Genomic DNA, 16,180 nt, shown 5'->3' with positions numbered 1-16,180 from the left:
TCACAGGTTCCTCAACAGTGCATTACAAGACATCTATCAATATGTGTGTACCTCCACCATTAAACTGTCATATTCTGCACATTTCTTATTCTATCTACATACATAAGAGTATAATTAATATGTATAATATCAGTTAAAATAAGTGCTTCAACATAGTTAACATTGCAGGAAAGCAATAAATTAAACGTTAAGTACTTTGTCAGGCTTAATATTTATCTGTAGATAGATACCCCCAAAGTTTTTAATCTGTTATTTAATGTTTAAATAAAGGTTCATTCGTTTTTCTGTTTTGCACCTCCTCCTATTCATATCTTTGTACATTCTGCACTAAACTGTTTTATTGTAGAGATCACTTATAGTATCTTCTTGATTTTTTATATTCTATATTTATACTTTCCCCCTATGAAAGTATGTACTCTTAATATTTTTTTAATCAAATAAAACACAATAATTCAATAACGTGCTTTAACCACTAGGCGGTGCACACAAGGTACACACAGCCATAATAACTTTGTATTATTAGTGTAGGACACTTTTGTTTTCGTACAACATCTGAAAATGTGTAGTTTTATGCATGCTTTCACATAATTGTATAGCATATTGCTATACTATTTCAGACTCAGTATTCACATTCTTACATTCAAAGAAAATCAGTAATATCTTTAAAAACTACAGTCCTTTTATATCAGCTGTGCACCGTTATGGTGTAAATATAACCTATCTGTGAATTAGATCAAATGTAAAAGTCAGCCGAATTAGTGTTGATACTGCAAGGAGACGTATTGTGTGAAGAGAAATTGAAGATGTTGTTTAATTGTTGAATATATTTATGATCCACGTCAAGTATTCAGTTTCGGCTGCATTTTCTCAGTTTTTCCAAAGGTCTTCTCATCAGGGCTCTATAAATAAAGAACTACGGCAGATCTGTAATATGTAATGCAGCCGAACCGTGTATTACAATGCCGTTATGCGATGACTTTCAAAGAGAAAAGCAAGAGCGCTCGGAATTAAGTATTATTTTAAAATGTTTTCCGGATTTCATATCATATAAACACCAAATCCCAGCATGCATTGCGGCTAAAACATCCAATAAGCGAGCTTAAAACCATAGCTGAGGATCTTGGGTAATCGCTCGAAATGCCTACGTCTGTTTCCGGTTATTTTTATTTTGAAATTCAGTTCCTGACGGACGCCAAAAAAGCCAGAGATTATGGAATTAAACCAATAAATAAAAGCAAGGATAATTGTGTTTTATTGGTGAGTAAATAACAGTGTGTTATTTTGAAAAGAATAACAAATTAGAAGGAAAAAAATATTTAAAAAATACAGATTTCAGTATTCTGAGGCTCTGAGCCCCATTTATTTTCCTCACAGACGGCAACAAAAGTCCGAAATTATACGATTTCAAATAAAAGCAATAACTGTGGCTTGATATTGAGTAAGAACATGTTTTTATGAACCACACAGCTTCCGGTCTTCCTCGACCCGACCGGAGAAAAAGACGTGCTGCAGGCAGTGGAAATACATTGCTTTTAAAATCGTGCTGTGCAACACGAAAAAAAGGGGCAAATCGTGATGAACACGAACACAACACGATTTGCCCCTTTTTTTCGTGTGTGTGTGTGTGTGTGTGTGTGTGTGTGTGTGTGTGTGTGTGTGTGTGTGTGTGTGTGTGTGTGTGTGTGTGTGTGTGTGTGTGTGTGTGTGTGTGTGTGTGTGTGTGTGTGTGTGTGTGTGTGTGTGTGTGTGTGTGTGTGTATGTGTGTGTGTTGGATCGTTGGAGCTATGTGCAACTCAAGGCATATGCTCGAACGGGAGCTGCCTGGACGCTGCAATCATGTTGCGCGCACTATCCGTGCTGAATGTGCTGACTTGTCGTACAATGTCCCACTGTCTGGCTACCTGCATAAAGTCAAGTGCTCGGCGCAGTTGTCGGCGAAATGTCACTCGCTCCTCTGTTTTCATTTAAACAGCTCCTTATATCCGTTAGCTTAGCGCAGCTAGCTAGCACCAGATGCTAACAACAACAATACACGCAAGGTCTCTCTCTCGCTCGCTCGCGCCACACATACACACACCCTCCCGGCAGGGGCGGCGCCAGGGGGGAGCTAGGGGGTGCTGAAGCACCCCCCAGGATTGCCAAAGCACCTCCTAAGCACCCCCAAGAAATATGTGTTTTGTTTTTTTTCCGAAAATTATTATTATTATTAAATTAAATTAGAAATATTATTGATTACATCAATGCATATGTGAAACAAACACATTTTTTACCAAAAACATAAAGCCAACACAGGTGATATGATTAGGCCAATGGCCAACACCCATTCGATTTTTGACCTACCCATAGGCTAAATTACTTTGTGACACTTGAGTGACTTCCTGTTAGCTAGAGCACCAAATGATTTGCTAACAGCAAAGTGACAAATTGATCATTTTTCAGTCCTTAAACGTCCACTCAATCAAAACCAACTGAAAGCGAGAGGGATTCTGCACATAATAGGCCTCGTGAGTACAAGTAGCTTCTGGGTCTCTGTGTTTAATTCAAGCCCTGCTCTCTGTGTGTGTGTGTGTGTGTGTGTGTGTGTGTGTGTGTGTGTGTGTGTGTGTGTGTGTGTGTGTGTGTGTGTGTGTGTGTGTGTGTGTGTGTGTGTGTGTGTGTGTGTGTGTGTGTGTGTGTGTGTGTGTGTGTGTGTGTGTGTGTGTGTGTGTGTGTGTCAGTGACGTGCGGTGAGGTTCATGGCTGGTGAGGCACTGACTCTTTCAGGGTCAGATTTACAAATATTATATTTTGACCTTAATCGAAATGTTCGGTTATTTTCAAAAGCTTTTTTAGTCTGATGCTTCGATTCATTTTAAACAGACTGTTCGACAAAAGGATACCCAAAATCTAAATTGGATTGTTCTTTCTTAGTAAGATCCCATGTTCATTACAATTGTGGTCTTACCTTGACTTGAAGATTAAGTCCATGCTATCCTTCTGGACAACAATCTCCATTACATTTTTGTAAAAGTCCTCCTTATCTCCCTCTAGTTTCAAAACAAAAGTCTAGTTTGTTGTTCGCGTACGCTCTGCGTAGAATAACAGTAGCAACAAGAACATGTGGGCTCACGTGCGCCCCCTTCAGTGCGGCAGAGGTTATGGCTGCCTCTCCAGGTGCTTTTTTCATTGCCGTTGTATGATGAGACCAGCGGGCCTAAATATCATATATACGTGAAATAAGTTATTTAGAGACTATGGATGGCGAGGATAAATGTAATAAAGGGATCTACAAACATTACATTGGTGACATACAGTGAGATGGTAACAGGCATGCGTTTAGGGCCCGCTTTCCAGCCAGTTTCTGTGGGGTGACCCATTCTGAGGTGAGGCAGAGCTCATCTGTGCCTCACCTCACCCCACAGTAACTGGCTTGAGCGCGCTCACAAAATAAGTGCCCGCGCTACATTAGTGCCCGCGCCCTACACATGGCACGGCACGGCACGTGAGGCAGAGCTTGTCCCTGCCTCACCCCCATGTAGTTGTAGCGGAGCTCGGCCAATTTGCTGATTTTGACTATAAAAAGCGATTGGAATCATACAGAAATCACACTTACAACACAGATCAGTGGAGACATTTTATTATTATTACTATTTAGTTTTTCTTTAGTTGTTTTTCTGTTACATTGGAGTATGACAGGTGAGGCTCTGCCTCCCCTGACTGCACGTCGCTGGTGTGTGTGTGTGTGTGTGTGTGTGTGTGTGTGTGTGTGTGTGTGTGTGTGTGTGTGTGTGTGTGTGTGTGTGTGTGTGTGTGTGTGTGGCACGAGCCATTTTGTGTGCGTGCGCGAGCGAGCGAGAGAGCTCGCCTCGCGCACCAGTGGGTATCTACCGGAGATCGTTGTGGTTAGCATCTGGTGCTAGCTAGCCAAGCTAACGGATATAAGGGGCTTTTTCAACAACAAGGTGGAGGGAGAACTCTCTCCTGTCAGACGGAGAGTCTCAGGTAACCTCAGCTCAGGTGAAGTAAAGGACTCTCTCAGTGTTTAGATAGTTAACTTTAGTTTAGTTATCTCAGTGGGTCTCAAACGGTTTGTTTTAAAAGGGGAGTGATTTGTAAAATATCTATAAAGAAATAGAAAATCTGTTGACAGTTCTGTTTCGTATGGGTGTTGAGAGATCGATCTCTTAATGTTGCTCTCAAAGTGCACCAGATTTATGCTTTTAACTTCAATATTTAACAAAAAATCTTCCCGGGGGAGCTAGCCCCCGGACCCCCCTAGAGGAGGTGAGGACCCTCCTAGAGGAGGTGAGGTCCGCTCCCCACTTGTAAAAATAGCACTTTACCCCTGCCTATATGCCGTGAGCTGATTATCGAGCCTTCATTGTAACAGTCGCGGGTGCACTGTGTGTGTGTGCGTGGGGAGTGTTGCAGTAGAAAATTCAACTGTAGCGCTGGTGCATTAATGGGAAACCCTAAATGTTTGAGCACCCTCTATGAAACGTCAAGCTACCCCACAGCACCCCCTAGAGAAAATCTCTGGCGCCGCGACTGCCTCCCGGTCCTCCCGATGGCCAGTCAGGGCCTGCTGGTGAGCGTGGAAGTGTGGTCTGCCACAAGCGGGCGGCAGGAGCGGGGCTGTCAGCATCAGCTTGTAGATGGTATTTTAAACTCGATGCGCTCTGAAACTACAGGGCGGCGAGGAAAAAAAATACACATGCATTAATCGCGTTAAAATAATTAGTGGCGTTAATCTTTTTTTCCGTTAACGCGACAGCCCTAATTAAAACAAATCCAGAGTTACATGTTTCTGTACTTCCTCTAAGAAGAAAGGACAGTAAAAGAAGAGCTCTGTGGCTTCAGGCTTGATCGCCATTCAAATAACAGCGTTAGTTTCCCCAAAAGTGGGTGGGGCTGTAAAGTGACGTAGATGTTACTCTCATCTATTATTCAAAACCATTCTATTTATTCTAACGTAGATTACATGTCAGTGTTTTATCTTTTTATTTAGCGATTTGTTTTTGCAAGTTGAACTGGGAATAATGGCTTGATTTTGTTCTCAGCAGGGGACTTTGACAGAGGATTTCTAAAAGAATACACAGTAAAAGTACTTCAATGTATTGTTAGTAGTAGGCTAATTCAAAGTCAAACAGTATCAATTTCATTAAGAAAAAATAATTGGTATCATTCGTCAAAGATAGCAGAAAACATGCAGTACTATGGAGGGGACTCTGATAGAGGATACAAAGTAGGCCTACTGCCTTTTATTTCTGGTAGCAGTCAACTAGTACCGAGTCCAACAGTATCAGTTTTATTCAGAACTTGTTGTAAAAAATATTTGTATCACTCATTTAATATAGCAGGAAATAAAATAAAGAGCAGCTGATTTGAAAAGACAAACTCGAGAGACGGCTGATTGACGCTTGCAGAATCGCTGTATAGTTTAAATCTCCTTAGTTACAATGTTGTCCATTTTACCCATAGGCTTATTATATTTACAGCCCCTAATAACATTAATTTTCTGGGCTCAATATGTGTCTTGGCTGTTTTCGTTGTGATCGCTAAATTCACCTTATAATATTATCACTATAACACTGACCCAGATCGCTGGATCGCTAGAAACACCTGCTATCAGACTGGCAAGGGCTGTTCCATGCTCTGCTCAACCTCCCGCCTTAATGGACTCAGTAGCGCCCCCTGCTGCTGTGGAGCATGTGTGAGTGAGCATGTGAGTGTGTTTGAGCCATAGGTTTGATCACAACCACGGTGGAATATTACTGCCAAAAGTCACGTGAGTGAGTCACGTGAGTTTTGGCAGTAATATTCGCCGTGAGAAGAAAAAGTGTTGTACTTGTAAAAAAAAGTTTTGTAGCTACTTGTACAAAAAAGTGTTGTAGTTGTAAAAAAAAGTTGTGTAGCCTACTTGTAAAAAAAGCGATGTACTTGTACAAAAAAGTCGTGTACTTGTAAAACCTATGCTGAATTTGTCTCTGAAACATGATTTATTAGAAAAATGTTATATGTTTGTTTGATAGATATGTTTTTACTTTGCAAAACTAAATGCATTAGTTTGTAGATGGTGTTTTGTATTTGCAAACCACATTGTGTTTGTTAGTGAATCATGAGGCATTTGTAAAACCTGCTTAGTTTGATTGTGGAGTTATGGCAGGAAATTTGCTCCATAGAGAGACAGACATACTGTGACAGAGAGAGAGGGCGGGACACGGAGGAACTGCGAGACAGCAGTGGTTGAAACAAAGTGGTTTAAAACATGGTTTTTAACTGGCGCTAACGGTCAGGGAGTGAAGAGCGGTTGAGAGCCGTTTCTGTGACTGCGCCCACTGCTCTTCTGAGAGGAACCGCTCTGACAGCTCTCTCTAGTCTCCACTGGGAAACAACTAAAAGTAATTCTGGAGGTAAGCAATGCTACACACTTACACCCAGTCTGAGAGTAAAATCTTTCTCGAAGGTTCGTTTTGCTTTCTTACAATGTTACGTTAACGTGCTCCTACAATATTTTTGTATAATACCATTACACCCTGAGCGTACAAGTACACAATAGCGATCGTTCACTGTTTCAACTGGCATGCTGTGGCATGTAACCTCATCATCACACACACACACACACACACACACACACACACACACACACACACACACACACACACACACACACAGCAGTGGTGAGGATCTCAGCCTGCCACTGACTTTCAACCAGAAAACATCAGCCGTTAGCTGTTAACAGTTAGCACACAGAGCTCACGTCTCCTCATATCTGTTCAGAAACTGGACAAAAGTTAAACAAGTACAAACCACAGACTGTCTGTGTCATGGCGAATACAGTCGCTGGTTTATTTATGTCTGTAGGCCGTTGTTGTGAGTGTGGACGGAGTAGGTCTATACAACGTTAGTTTAGCCTGGTCGACCCGATCTTCATTCAGAAAACAAGCATTTTAAAAGTGTTTTTGCCTGCCGTCTGTCTGCAGACTTGTCAAGCATTAATTCATGGTTTTTACTAACCGGTATCAGTATGTTGTTACTTCGGCATCATTTAGAAACGTGTATTACAATTTAATCACGGTAAAATATGTTCATTTTGTTGTAGTTGTAGCTCCCGAGCCAGCGCGTCTTGTTTGAATGATGCGAGTAAACACAGCTGGCAGCGGTGGTGAAACCATGGGTGAAACTCGAGCGTTTAGAGCGATGGGAGCGAACAACGACCCCTGATAGATCTCGCGAGAATGTGTATAAATATAGATACATTTTCATAACAAAACAATGGTGTTGCTAAGCCGTTGCTAGGCCAATTGTTGGAGTTGCTATAGCAACTCCAAGCTACCCCCTGGCGCCGCCCCTGTTTTGAACCGATAAAAAGGGTGCGATTAATCGCAATTAACTATGGACATCATGCGATTAATCGTGATTAAATATTTGTAATCGACTGACAGCCCTAAAATATATACATAAACGGACAATGTTGCATTTTACAACAGTATTTAAAGGATTTTCTGATTGTTATTATGTATAGTGAATGTTTATTTACCAACAGCTTCACATGTTCTATCAAAACCCAGGAGATTCCAAATTGATCTTAACGTTCGGAATATTTTTAAATTGGTATAGAGGTAGTGCTGCACGATTCTTGCTCAAATGTGAATCACGATTTTCCTCCATAAGAATTGAGATCACGATTCTCACACGATTCTCATCGTTTCAATGAAAATATTGATTGCACTCTTACTCTTAGACGTCACGTGAGTACAATGAATTTAAACAGACAACATGTGTCTCTCTTGTAACAAAAACATAACTTTGTCTTTAGTCTGTAGTTGCTGAATACTGAACAAACATTACTAAATTCAAAATGTGGCACCTGGAGCCAACTATTGTGGCTTTAACAGACACCATCAACATCAAAGTGCTTGACTTAAATCCAAGTCTCAGTTTCTTGTAGCAAAAACATAGAGTAACTAAAATGAATTTGACAGCCAACTACTGTGGCTTTAAACAAAGTGCTTGACTTAAACTCAAGTCTCTCTGGTAACAAAACATACAGTAACTAAAATAAAGATATTGCTGCTGCCTGAGTGCTGAACATAAAAAATAGAATTTTTGCAGCTTTATAATAACAACATGTAAACTTTGCAGTAGCACCTGTCCAGAGTGGACACCCAACTACTGTACAACAACACCAACCTGTTTGTTACAGGGAGGAATGCACTTAAGTTACTCAAAATACCTCACCACAGTGCTGAATATAAAAACAAAGCAGTCACAGCTTTAGAATAATCATATTTTAAAAAAGCCTAGCCGGCTAGCACCCAGTTCAACTACTGCACTTAAAGGTTCTTGTACTGAAAAAAACATAAACTTAAACAAAGTGCTAGACTCCACTGAGTAGTAATGTCACTGAATCAAAAGGATTAACTTAAATACTGCAGTCAGTACTGAATATAAAAACGGAACAGAACATAAAGTTACAGCTTCAGAATAAATGTAAATAAAGCCTAGCTGCTTAGCTACTAGCACAGTCCATCTACTGCACTTTAAGATTCTTGGCTAAGAACACCAACATGTCGACATTCTGAGGTTTCAGGGAGGAACGCTGGCATGTAACAATGTTCCCCCTTTTTTTTTTCATCGGTGTTGTTGTCATTGTCCTCGACCTCCTCGTCACTCATTTCTGTGTCACTCATTTCTGTTTTTCTTGTACTACTAGTCGCTCTCGTCACTCTTTGCTAATCATTGCTAATGCTAACGCTTCTGTAAACATACTGCCGGCTCCTGCCCTCACGTGCTGCAGTCAGTGAGTGTTGCCAGGTATACTTATTATAAGCCACATTGGGCTTATCTTTCTGTGAAGTTGCTTGGTAGCAAGTAATAATGGTTGTTGCGGTTGTGAGCTTGTAAATAGGTTATTTTCAAATAGCCGACCCGACATATAGGTTTAAAGTGCTCATGTTCTTTTGCGCTTGTTTTCGTAGACCTGGTTGCTTATTCCTTCCGCAAAAACTGGCAACCCTAGTGGCTGCAGCGTTAACACTGCATGAGAGGAGGAGAGACAGACAGAACACTACCATTTGCATGCGATCATGGTACTTTCATGTTAAATGTATAGAGTATATTTGCTTTACATCGTTTAAGTATGATTAACATTGCAAGTTGGTATTATTCAGAAGCAAAATAATAAAAAATGTTTTTAAAAAAATCAACAAAAAAAAAAATCAACATGACGTCATAGGATCGCCGTAATTTAGAAATGAGATCGCATAGGTGTCTGAATCGAGATCACGATCTTTTTTCGATTAATCATGCAGCACTATATAGAGGTTTGAAAGAATACCTCTGTTTGAGTCAGATACTCCTCCCACCTTTTGGGTGTCAACAGGCAGAGCACAAAGATGAGGCAGGCCTTCTCATAATTTGGACTGTGGGAGGGGATAGAACCAAGGCAACCAGCACATGAACAAGTAACTTCCAGTCTACACACACACAGGGCAGAGGGAGGATCAGAAAACACAGATTCACACACAGGAGCTGTTTGACAAGGTACAGGAGGCTCCTTCTGACACACTGACAGCTGAGGAAAAGTAAACTTCAAACATAAAGGAGGACCTGCTCAGAAGTCAAGAAGACTCATTGGAAAAAGGACACTGTTGCTTGGATCCACACACACATTTCTTCTTTTTTTACCGGTGAGTGTTGGAGTGATCAGTACGAGTGATGGTGGGATTTTTTCTTCCCTCCCTCCCCTCTGTGTGTTTCAAATCTATTTATACGAACGGTGACTTTAGAAATATGCTAGTGCTGTGGTTCACTATCAGAGCGCTTGTTTTAGATGCAGCTGAGACAGAGGGGACAGGATACACGGTTGTATTTGTTCTCAATGTGGTAGAGTGGAGTTTTGACAGGATGTAAAGGGGCAACACCCTCAGTCAAGGAGCGGCTACAAGAACACACAATCCAATAATAATTATCTCAGGAAACTGGTAATACATTGAAAGAAGGGAAATGTTAAAGTATATGAGGTACTATTCTATGCTGTAAAAAGGCTGTAGTAATTAACCATAGCCACATTTTTTTCCAATGACGTTGCACCTGTCACATGAGCCCGGTCTGACTTCAGTTAACTATTTCTTGTGTTTATTTTACTTCAGCAAAAAAGGGAGTTAGCATTGCTTCCCACTAGACCAAAACAAAAGATTGTCAATGCAAAAAAAAGTGTTTTATTGTAAATGGAAAATGTGGTGTGTGTATATGAGTATAATACAGGAGGCAAAAAAAGGCGTGTTACAGACCTGGACAGCTGGACATACCTCGTCTTTTAAAGGGCCAGTCCACCCAAATTCTAATCAACTAACTGAATTACTTTGGTGATTGTGTAACTCTTGGAGCTCTGCGACTACCTCTATGCAAGGTGCTTGAATACGATTGCAACATCAACTTGTTTTTCCAGAGAAAATGTGTCTGGGAAAATAGTTCACAATGTTTTCTGTACAGAGTAACAGAGAAGCAGTTTCTGAGAAAGGTAAAATGGCTATTGATATTGGTAATTTAATTAACCAACCCTTTGAAGTTAAAGGTCCCATGTCATGCTTTTCCGGTTATTACCCATCCCCTTGTGTGTTATGAAGGTTTTGATGCATGTAAACGGTCTGCAGAGTCACAAACCTTCAAAGTACACCCTGTAGCGAGTAAAACTCTAACACAGAAAAAAACCTGTCTATGCTGCCCCAGAACGCCTCGTTGGAGATTTCTATTTTTCCATTGTTTGCTTCCTGGGTACAGTGACGTGCCCATACCCACATGGATCAATCCGTGGAGCTCCTCACACACACACACACACTCTCTCAGCGGCAAAACTGTGACGCGCTTGGGGGGGGGTGCTAGTGGAGCCTAGCAGCGGCGAAACTGTGGCGCGTTTACACTGTAGGCGTTTGGGGGTGCGGGTGCTAGTGGAGCCTCGCAGATGGGGGTGCTGTTAACACCAAGCTATGTTAAACCATAGCTTGGTGTCAATTGTGTTTCAGGGTTTTTTATTTCAGAAGTGGCTAAAATGTAGGAAGTGTGTTTAGCTATTTATTATTTTTTTATTGGGAGGGTTTCCGTTTTGTTAATATGCTGTTAATAAGCTCTTTACTGTATTGCCTGCCTGTGTTTCCCAACTAAGCTGTGTCTGGTGCCTTGCCCTGGCAAGAGGTTAACTCATGATACTTGTATGACTGCACCCTGTTTCTGTAAACTTCTGTTACCAAGCAGGTGATAGTGGTGGAAAGTTACCAAATGATGAGGTACTCTACTTGAGAGCCCAATCTGCTCTGATTGGTTAGCTGGGGATTTGGAAACTTTGGGATTTCAACCTTTTCTAGACCATTTACATGCATAACAACCTATATAACACACTACTGTACAGGAAAGGGTAAACCCCAAAAAGCATAATAGGGCCGCTTTAATACATCATTATTAACAATCCAAGAACATAAATAAATGTTTTTTTATTCATTTGATTCAAACCATACTACTCTAGGCCCAGATAACACTAGAAAGCAAATTTCAACAAAATCATGTTCAACCCAGAAATGAACCCAGCTCACACTGTCCGCTCCTCGCAGCAGCGAGCCGTGCAACGTCCCGCCAACATGGCACCCAGACCCCACGCAGCATTCTCATCTGTTTGTCATTACTGGTGTCAATTTCTGGTTGCTAACGCCATTGTAACACATAAACACTGATGTTCCGCTGTACGGTGGCGGACTCATCAGAACAGAGTGGGCGAGCTGACCAATCAGAGCACAGTGGGCTCACAGGGGGGAGTGAATACACATACTATACAGAGATGCTGTATGAGAAACCAATGTGAGTTTGGAAAATTGCACAATGTATATCTATTCTCAACAATGGAATTATGATCAGTAGAAATGGCCATGACATGGGACCTTTAAGGTTTTATAAGTTATTACATGAATCCCCCCTTGTACTCTTAGGTTCCTATGTAAAATGTGTTGGCCACAGTCCAGCGGGTATATGCTTATCACCATATCCCATGTCTTTTTATGCTGCTGCAACACAAACATTTCCTAAATTGGGATCAATAAAGTACTTATTGACTGATCTTGTCTTAAATAGACCATAAAAAAGTATCACCTCTCGTCAATTCATTAACAGGAGCAGGACATTTTAACTGAAAAAGATTTACGACAGAGTGTAAAGTATGGTATACTGCCCTACATTTTATAACAAAGAACTGGGTTTAAAGTGAAACAGAGGTGAGGCTCTTATTATCAGAGAAGAGGCATTCTGGGCCAGTGGCCCCATTAGGTGCGGGCCATCCAATGATGTTTAAAAAGCTCTCGGGGTGCGGTGGGAGTCCCAGGCCCGTGCCCATCATGATCCCCCCTCGCTTTTAGGCCAGGCCCGGAATCAGGCTATTCTCGTCCAGCATTGTGCTGCCAAAGTATTCTAACTCTGTCCATTGTGTCCGAATGCTTTCCATGACTCTCAGCGATTTTAGTGGGTCTGCACCTTAAATCCCTTCCATTATAGAGCGGCAGCGTTTTGCTGCGTTTGCTTTTGTATTCAGTCGGCCCGTCCCTCTCACCCCTCCCGCTAAGGTTTGACTTTTCAGCTAACGTTACTACTTTTGCACTGAAACACTGAATACATGTGGGTGTAGCCATGTTCAGATCCGAAAGGGCTCGGTATGGTCACAGCCAAAATAATTCACAATGATTATTTAATCGCGATGGTCCTAGATCCAACCATGAAAAAGTTACTGTAGCATCAAACTGCTGCTAATGTCCTGAGCGCACTTGTAAATACAATCTTTTTTACTACATAAACTTACTACTGCAATGTTTGTAGTCTCTATTTGCATTCACACTCTGAAGTGATTAAGGGCTTTTATTGATGGCACATCAATTATTTATGACCCTTACAATTAGTTGAATCATGAGATAAAGAAACAATGAAATGCCGGCCTCCAATGTGCTGAGTCATTTATCACAACTATGGGTGAAGATCCAACTGCTCTGTTAGACATTTGCAAAATGTGGAACATGACAAAATACATGCTTGCCAAATCATCTCTCAACATGGTATTTATTTAGAGAGACTCTGCTTCCAAATAAGGAAATGGTGACCAAGCAGACCCCCTTGAAAACGAGATGGTGCATCTCAAGGGGTTTATCCCAATAAATACAATTTCTATATACACAACATGGTATTTTTAAATGTTTACATCCACTTTTTAAAATAAGTAATGAAACAATAGATATGTCACCCCAGTAAGAGTGCTTTTTCTTCTCAGTATTCTAGGAAGACGGCTTCATGGGTGAAAGATGAATCCCCGGCTGTCGGGCGACTGTTCAAGTGATTCTTCTGCAATGGAGGATGTTTCCCAGCACACCCAGTGACTCCCTCCATCGCCTCCGCCTCCGGTGATGTGAATGCGGAAAGCCTAGGATGGAAGACCCACCAAGTGCTGATCTGAGGCACCGGAAAAACTATCTTGACCGCCAACACCAACTCCCCTCCTTCCTTGCGAGAAGAAGCACAACTAGCTGCTTTGCCGCCATCACCAACCAGACAAGGACCACCGCCAACGGGTGACAAGACTTCCAGGATGTTCGTGAACTTCCGCCGGATACGAAAGTGCCAGTTTATGCAGCTGATGACCACCTGCCTGGTGCTGTCGGTGGTGATGGTTTGCTGGGAGCAGCTGGACAACAGTGTGGTCAGCCACGTCAAGTCCTACTCCTACCGCTACCTGGTCAACAGCTTCACCTACGTCAACAAGAGCCTCACCATACCCCGGGAGCAGGCCAAAAGCTTCAGCAACTTCCCCTACCTGCTGGACCACACGGATAAATGCGTCAGCAAAGATGTCCTCCTGCTCCTCTTCGTCAAGACCTCCCCAGAGAACATTGAGCGGCGGAACGCCATCAGGTCAACCTGGGGTAATGAGACCTACATCCAGAATGCCCTGGGAGTGACGGTAAAGGTGGTGTTCGCCTTGGGAGCGCCTCAGGCCAGGAACAAGGTTCCCTCGTGGAGCAAAAGATTTGGCTTTCAGGAGCAGCTCATCAAGGAGGACGGTCTCCACGGTGATTTGATCCAACAGGACTTCTTAGACTCCTTCCACAACCTGACTCTGAAGCTGATCATGCAGTTCCACTGGACTCATAACCACTGCGCTCACGCCCGCTTCCTCATGACCGCTGATGACGACATCTTCGTCCACATGCCGAACCTGGTGAGCTACCTGCAGGACGTGAGCAGCAGAGGGGTCACAGACTTTTGGATTGGTCGAGTGCACAGAGGGGCGCCGCCAATCCGCAGCAAAGACAGCAAGTACTACGTGTCGTATGAGATGTACCAGTGGTTGTCGTACCCCGACTACACAGCCGGGGCCGGGTATGTCATCTCCAGGGACGTAGCGGACAAAATCTACCATGCCACGCTGACCCTAAATGCCTCTCTTTACATAGACGATGTGTTCATGGGCATCTGTGCCAATGCTGTTGGCGTGTCACCGCAAGAGCACGTCTATTTCTCAGGCGAGGGCAAAGCGCCCTATCACATGTGTATCTATAACCAGATGATGACCTCGCATGGTCACGTGGAGGATATCTACAACCTGTGGAAGGTGGCGACGGACCCGCACGTGAAGCAGAAGACCTCTGGACTCATAGGGAGGCTTCACTGCGCAGCCGTGAAAATAGCTCTCCTTTGTAAACCGTACTATTTTAACACCTACCCGTGCAAAGCAGCCTTTTTGTAGTACTATGTCAGGTTGCATTTGCAGACAGAGAGGAAGTGTGTCATAGATCATAATGCAAGAAGGACCATGGTTGCAAATATTACCTCAGTCCTTCAGTCGGACACCCATGTGAAAACACTGGAGCCTGTGTTATGTGTTTCCCGAGTCAAAGACACCACATGATTCCTGTTGTTCTTTGTTGTGTGTGAGATCTCCAACACTTCAATGACAACTAGTTTTAAACTTTAATAAAACTGGCTTTGCATTTACAGCAGAATGAGTTCTGAATAGTTTTTTTTAAAAGGTGCTGTTTACATGTAGTCCCAACACCATGCTCAGAAATGGAACAAGACTATATTGAGTATGATAAGCAGAAAATAACACGACGCAAAGTCTTGAAATGTGGTATGCATATGTTTCGGGTAAGTATCTAACAGTTGCACTGATCAATATTCAAAGTCTCTACTTTTGAAGAAGCTAAGAAAAACACAGAAACTTTTCTAACATAGCATTATGTTTATATTTTTTATTTAAAACTTGTTTTGAGTTCCAAATACTTAATTGTGCTCCTTCTAGGTACAACCATTTTTTATCGTATTGTTTTTAGTTATTGGGCACATGCAACGACTGATTATTCTATTAATTTATTTTTCTATTTAGGAACAAACTGTGGTCCTAAAGACAAGTACATTTTTCCTTTAAGCCCACAAACACAACATTTAAAAACTTGGTATTTACCTAATTCAAACTCCAATAGTAAAATTCAGAAGTAACACAGTTTTGAGTTCCTGATATGTAAGTAGGTCAGTGTCAAATCTAAAAATGTCTCCATGTCATAATGTGGGAAATTCCTCACAGTGATGTAGAACAGATGTCACAGACAACATTTCCTGTGCTGCAAATAACAATGATGTATATTAAGAAGCGCAAAAAAGTGTGGACTCTTTTTTTGTAATTAACTTTGTGAAAAGGTTTTTTAATTAAATAAATTCTCCCAAGTTAAAGTCAAAGTGTTTATTATTTTAATTAGTGTTAGTACTTGCAGGCATCAATAATGTCAATTGGTTGGCCAATAATAATAATAATAATGATAAATTCCATTTATTGAATGCTTTTCTAAATGCGCCTTACAGTACAATACAAACAACAAATGAAGTAAATGAGATATACACAACAGAAAGCATTATGAACTGGAGGAGTAATGATGTGGGGGAGGGGGTTTAACAGGGAAATGCAAATCTGAAGGGCTGGGTTTGAAGGATGATAGGGTTGATGACTGTCTGATGTGGATAGGGAGTGAGTTCCAGAGGAGGGTGCAGCAGTAGAGACAAGACTTTAGGAAGCATCTCTTCAAGAAGTAAGGCAAGGCAAGTTTATTTATATAGCACCTTTCAACACAAGGCAATTCAAAGTGCTTTACAAAAAATGAAAAACATTACGAAAAT

At 41.7% G+C, this 16,180-nt stretch overlaps 1 protein-coding gene across 2 annotated transcripts; it reads left to right on the top strand.

Moving 5' to 3' along the window:
• Positions 1-6,191: 6,191 nt before the first annotated feature.
• On the top strand, positions 6,192-15,739 carry LOC117545424 (lactosylceramide 1,3-N-acetyl-beta-D-glucosaminyltransferase A-like). Of its 2 annotated transcripts, none has more exons than XM_034215198.1 (2): positions 6,192-6,393; positions 13,284-15,739. In XM_034215198.1, exon 2 carries the CDS (start codon positions 13,599-13,601, stop codon positions 14,754-14,756), a length of 1,158 nt encoding a protein of 385 aa, XP_034071089.1. In that variant the 5' UTR covers positions 6,192-6,393; positions 13,284-13,598; the 3' UTR covers positions 14,757-15,739. The 2 variants fall into 2 exon arrangements, with proteins under 2 accessions (XP_034071089.1, XP_034071088.1); XM_034215197.1 differs by lacking the exon at positions 6,192-6,393 and adding an exon at positions 8,873-9,672.
• Positions 15,740-16,180: the final 441 nt, after the last annotated feature.

The sequence above is a fragment of the Gymnodraco acuticeps genome, unplaced genomic scaffold (assembly GCF_902827175.1).
Source record: "Gymnodraco acuticeps unplaced genomic scaffold, fGymAcu1.1, whole genome shotgun sequence".
Taxonomy (NCBI): domain Eukaryota; kingdom Metazoa; phylum Chordata; class Actinopteri; order Perciformes; family Bathydraconidae; genus Gymnodraco; species Gymnodraco acuticeps.
This window is presented reverse-complemented; position numbering and strand designations above follow the sequence as displayed.